Source organism: Morchella importuna (assembly GCF_003444635.1).
Source record: "Morchella importuna strain M04M26 chromosome Unknown Morimp01GS037, whole genome shotgun sequence".
Lineage (NCBI taxonomy): Eukaryota > Fungi > Ascomycota > Pezizomycetes > Pezizales > Morchellaceae > Morchella > Morchella importuna.
In genome coordinates this window covers 325916-331915 of record NW_025763434.1, presented here as the reverse complement: position 1 = coordinate 331915, position 6000 = coordinate 325916, and the positions used below count along the sequence as shown (strand labels likewise).

At 45.1% G+C, this 6000-nt stretch overlaps 2 protein-coding genes across 2 annotated transcripts; both read left to right on the top strand.

Moving 5' to 3' along the window:
• Positions 1-50: 50 nt before the first annotated feature.
• On the top strand, positions 51-2976 carry LAJ45_09595 (uncharacterized protein; the record flags this gene model as incomplete). The annotated part of the gene is made up of 4 exons (XM_046119136.1): positions 51-269; positions 338-1403; positions 1524-2665; positions 2731-2976. The coding sequence occupies 4 exons, from the start codon at positions 51-53 to the stop codon at positions 2974-2976; spliced, it is 2673 nt and encodes an 890-aa protein (XP_045967706.1).
• A 1184-nt stretch (positions 2977-4160) lies between these two features.
• Positions 4161-5553, top strand: LAJ45_09594 (uncharacterized protein; the record flags this gene model as incomplete). Its single annotated transcript, XM_046119135.1, has 4 exons — positions 4161-4326; positions 4398-4517; positions 4572-4967; positions 5060-5553. 4 exons carry the CDS (start codon positions 4161-4163, stop codon positions 5551-5553), a joined length of 1176 nt encoding a protein of 391 aa, XP_045967705.1.
• Positions 5554-6000: the final 447 nt, after the last annotated feature.

Sequence of the window (6000 nt, the reverse complement as noted above, 5' to 3'; positions counted from 1 at the left end):
GCGACTACCATTTTGTATAGATCACTAACAACAGTCTTGTAAATTTTAGTATGGCCGATACACCATTATCCAAAGAAGCACAACTCAGAGAGCATGTTTGGGGCATCATCAATGTGCTCCAAGCCCTCTTCTGGGGCCTTGTGGCTTCTCCAAAACGCAACAAACGTATTCTTAAGATTTCCTTGTCTTTGACTATGGCCGTGGCTTTTACGTTACCTCCCATATTCTCAGATTTCCACGGGGCAAATCCATTTTTACTCGGGACAGTTGTGAGTACATACCAAGTGCTATCTCTTTTTTTTATCAAACATGCTAACTGGTGATTTTCAATATCCAGGCCATTTACATGTTTCCCGTCAAGACTATTGGAGGGCAGCTTGTAGCTACAGCCATCGGACTGATAGGCGTCCTAATAGCCCTTGGGTACTCAAACTTAGTTCTCTTTCTTGCCGCACTAATCCAGGACGACGATGATGAGAACATCGTTTTCGGCCGCCGAGTGTTTTTATGGCTATCTTTCGTTTTAATTTCATCATTTTGCGGATACATCCGCTCCAAGTTCCCTCGTCTCTATCTTGGTACAGTTCTAGGCATGGTTGTCAACATGTTTGCTATTATTAGAGGCGTCAACACCTTTGGACAAACTTTCCGGAATTTCTTCTACGTCATGGTATTCGGAGCCTGTGTGTCTATGGTCGTCGGTTTCGTTTTTTGGCCTGAAGATCATTCCTCTATCCTTCGAGATGATATGATCGATGGGGTAAAGGCAGCACAGAGTATGATGGAATCGGTCCGGTGGGCTTTGAGGCAAGACTCGGGCCAAGAGATCGATATCACTTCACTCAAGAACGCACATTCAAAGATCCATGCTTCTCTACGAGAGGCTGGTTATGAAATCTCTGTTTCGAGGATTCCATCGTCGGAATTCGTTCCTTTTGATGTGGCCCTGGCCAAGCTGGTATCTGCAGCACGGATATTCAACTCTGCCATGCGAAGGAGAAACCGACTTTATCCAAACCTCAGACGTCGCTTTGAAGATCTCTTTCCACCTGCAACCATACATTCAACACGCACTTCTTCCGTGACAGTGGTCACAAGAGGAGAAAACATGTCTGCTGCAAAAGAAACAGTTGACGATACTTTTGTTAGCACATCAGAAATCTTCGACTCGATGGCTCAAAGGATTGAAGAGATGTTTCGCGGACGTGAAGTCACCTCCGTGATTGATCATGAAAAGTACTGGGCTAAGGTTAATGAGATCCCGGAGAAATGGGACGCCGAATCTAGCCAACGCTCGGTATCAAGCACAAGAGAGCTCGAAGAAGCAGCATATCGAGATCAAGTTAATACCATTCTGTTGGAAATGTTTGACATAGTAACGGATATCGCTGTGATTGTTGAAGGTATGAAGAAACAGAGACTAACCCTCTGGCTTCCTCGTAAAATCTATCGAGGTAAGATTTACAAACATTTCTCCTACCTTAGCTTCTTCTATCAAGACCACTAACCTTAAGCAGAAACAGAAGATTCTGCCACCGAGGAAGGGGGAGAGGCTAGTCAGGATACCATAGACCCGGATGAGGACGAGGACTTGATGCTTCGTGAAGCAACAACTCGATTGGATCGCTTTGGCATCTTTCTTTCTGATCTTTTGTGCTCGTTAAGGAACTCTCGCCATATAAAATACGGAATCAAGTTCGCTGTCGTCATGGGTCTTCTATCTCTCCCCGCTTTCATTCAAAGATGGTACATTTGGTACGAGGACTTGAGGGTTCAATGGGCCCTTATTTCTGCCATGGTGGCCATGGAAACCACACGAGGAATGACCTTCAGGACAGCTGGCATGAAACTCCTTGGTGCTTTGATGGGTGGGTTTTCGGCTTGGGCCGTCATGTCGATTGGACTTGGACATTATTACAGCTCGATCTGTCTCACCCCAATCATTGGTTTGATAGTTGGATGTCTCGTTACAAACCCTAAATACATGAAAGCAGGAACAGTATTTGCACTGGCGTACAACATTATACTCGGTGTCGCAACTGTCTTTCCGTCTCACGGAAATGTCTCTGCTGCATTTGCAAGGAGAATTTTGACACTTCCTGTAGGTGTCGTCGTTGCCATGGCCGTGCATCTTATGCTGTTCCCCTTCAAGTCTAGAAGTCACCTGGTGAAGGGCATTTCACATTCTCTTGACTGGCTACACCATCTCTTATTTGCCATCGAGGCTAGCTCGCAATATCCAAGTCTCCAAGAAAAGTTCGACGATATGGCGAAGAAAGCTTCCAGCAGAGTCAATTTTGCCAAGTTGCTATTGCCAGCTACTGTATACGAAGTCTCGCTTTCTGGACACTGGCCATATGAAAGATTTGAGAGGATTCTGGAAAAGGTGGAAGATGTAATGATCCTGGTTATCGGCGAGAATGATGGGATACCAGTCATGGCTAGGTCTGGGACCTGTGAAGGCTTGAGGCTGAAGCTGTTGGCGTCGCTCTGCAACGATCTACTCGTGATATCCCACACGCTTAGTGCTAGACTATTCATGCCTCGAAACCAATCTCTATCATCCTCTGTACTCAGCGAATATCAGACGTTCCTCTCGGCCAAGATTGTAGCGGAAGAAGTTGTTATCAAGAGGAATTTCTCCGATTTAGGAAGACTTTCAGATGTAAGTCCCTTCATATTATCAAGATCATCGTTTCAAGGCCCATTACTGACGTTCTTTCTCAACAGCTGGTCAACGAAATGAACTTGCTTCGTGAAGATGTAGACGAGCTCATCACCGAAACTCAATGTCCCAAGAGGGGATTATTGCCGCAGTTATCGTTCATCATCAAAAAGTCCAGGCCTGCCACGGCGGTCGCCAGTATGGTAGATGTGGAAGGTCAAGCCTTTGAGGAGCCACCGGTACTAGCGGTCCCATACAACGATGTCAGACCACCAAGCAGAGCTTATTCACTCCCGCCCAACATGCCTTAATCGGTCAAAACGGATTATGCTTTCCCTTCAGTGCATTTTACATCACACCTTACTTTCTTTGCTTCTCGGCCCCGCTGGTCGTTTTACTGCCATTTACTGGCCTCTCGTTTTCTTGACTCTATTTTTTATTTTTTATTCTTTATTCTTTATTCCCTTCCCCTTGAATTGCATTCTATCCTGTACATTTTCCTTTTTCTTTCTTATTATTTAGGGTATTTATCGGGCTATGGGAAGGTTTTTTAAAAGTTGGTTTTCTTCATGGGCATGGGCAGGGAACGGAATAGACAAAAGGGGGTTACTTATGGGAGTGATTGTATGGACAACGGCTGTATCATGATTAGGAGTTTTTGCTTTATTTCCTTAAATTTCGATAACTTAATTACCAGTTCAATTATGAATGAATTAATCTTTTTCAAAAAATAATCGCTCACAAGTTCGCTGGGATCCGGAGTGTTACTCAAAGGAAATGAGACATGGAAAAACGCAAGGAAGAAAAGAACAAAAAAAAAAGCAACTGTTATATTAGAAATCCATGTCAAAAGAAAGAAAGTTACAACCATGTGATTCCGTCGCTAAGCTTTTACTCTCGAGTTGGTGGCGGCGGGCGTCATGCTTCTAGAAGCATTAAAGGTTGGGTTGACTGTTACACCGTGTGCATTTCTCGGAATCATTCCCCCCCAATGAGCCCCTGGCCAGGTGGCTTTTGTCAGGACGTCCCCTATATTGCGTGACATAATCAATCAAATTAAGGTACACATATTGAGTTCAGTGGATCGGCTAGGATATGGTATGTAATCGATGTAGTATATATGCCGTACCTGAAAACCCTTTGTAACTGAGCCTATTCGCTAGAACTTGCTCGTCCTCTGAGACTACTATAATGTTGATACAAATAAATACATGTAGGGCAGCGCAAGTATTATGACATCCTAACCCCTCCCCGGGTTTGGCCTTGTATGGGTGTACGTATATGTAGATACATTTCTCGGCCCTAAATTTCTCGGCGCAGGCACTTAAGCTTCCTAATAATAATGAGCCGCAAATTGAGTTGCATAATTGTAGTTGGTGCTGACTATGAAGCTAGCGCTACGTACGCTAACGTCAACCCTTGTTCTCCTGACTGTAATGCTACACTGCTACACCTCATAACTACTGTTACCCCACACCGGGAACGTTGATCAGAGATGTCCGCTATCTCTATTTCTGAAAGCCTATTCGGTGCCATCAGAGGAGTTCCCCATACTTTTGAAAGCTGGATATATTGGGTGCTTCTCATAGCCGCCTCGATATACGTCATTTTCTTCTACACGACACCAGGGAAAAAGTTACCGACTGGAGAATGTGCTAAGTGTAGGTCAGCCAATATTAACTATATACTATCAGATAGCTATCTTAATAACAGACTCTTAACGGTTCTGTAGCGGAGCCTACGGGCTGGGATTTTTCCGTGATCAAACCACATGCCATGGGCTCTAACTGGGCCGAGACGGAGGAGGTCCCGTACAGACCCTTCAAAGAAGGGCCCTACTTCCTAAGCATGGGTATGGTGAATTTCTACGCATGCATGCGAATCCACTGACCACGCGGCTGCAAAGGACTTAAGCCTTTGTCTGCAGAGAACTGGATCGAGCTCGACAAAACCTACCTCGATCGCTTGGCTTACAAACGACATTTATTTTCTCGAGAGCGTTCGGAGACTGTGCAGTCACTACCAGGTTCGGAGGACGCATCCTACGAATCGCTAGAGATGCTGGTGGATTTTTTGCCTCGACGATATCCAGGGATGTTTGAGAAGACGGAGCGCGGGATCATTAATCTTGTCACCGGTGAGGACTGGGATCTACGGAGGGAGTCCAAGATGTGGGAGGAGAAGAAGACGCACCCGTTGGAAGTGATGGGATTGTTGAGCACTGAGGACTGGGTCATTATGCAAAAGGACCCAGAGGGTGGGGATGAGTATCATCTGCGGGCTGGTGCAGTGTGTTTTCCTTGTGAGTATTGATTGATGCTTTGCTTACATTACTTAATTTTAAAATAAGCAGCACTTTCATTTAGCTAACAAATCAATGATGTGTATATGTAGCGGGCTGGCGACTGGCGGAGCGTATTGGTCATAGCTTGTATCGCATCCACGCTGGGAATGTCCCACAATACGAACCTAGGATCGCAAAATCCATGGACCGGTTCTTCTCGAAGCTGAAGGTTACCTCGCCAATCCAGCGATTTAATCACAACCTGGATATATCGTATGAACTTTTTAGGACCCACAGCATTGGGGCTGAGAGCTCGGAAAAACTTACTATTGGTAATATTTACCTTCGAGTTGAGAGGCAGACCTTGAAACGGCTACCACGGACCCAAGCCCTATTATTTGGGATTCGAACGTATATTACTCCAGTAGAAAGTATCACTAAAGATAGGGATGTTGCAAGGATACTCAAAGCTCAGATCGAGGCGTATCCAGAGGATATGGCGGGGTACAAGAATAAGCATCTGTGGGGTGCTGTTGTCGTGGAGCATTTGGATGGCATTATTCAAGGATTCCAGGATAGGGATTCGTTGCATGCACTGCAATAACTTTAGAACCAAACCTTAGTGGTGGATTTAGATAAGCCTTAGGCTTGTTTCCTGGTCCAGGTACTGCGTGAAGCACACTGAAGTGATGGCATTAAGCTTGCTCTATGGTTGTGGATCAATAAGGCTGCATGTTACTGGTGGAAATTTATTCGGTCTTACGGACTCGATGCATCTGCCGGCCGTTTCGGCGATTCTCAACCTGGATCTGCAATACTCACTGTTGAGAATGAAACTATATATAATTACCAATGAAGGATGGTGGTGTGTGTGAATCTATCGGCGGTGCAGCAAAGACATTGGCCACGTTCATCTGAGACATAAGTGAATAACTAATTCCTGATATACCTTCCTCTGCAAAAGATGTCATTCACATGTGTATGCCTAACCAGTAATTTTATAAAGCAATCGCGCATGATCCCAAGATCCAGAGATGCCTGGGCAACGTGC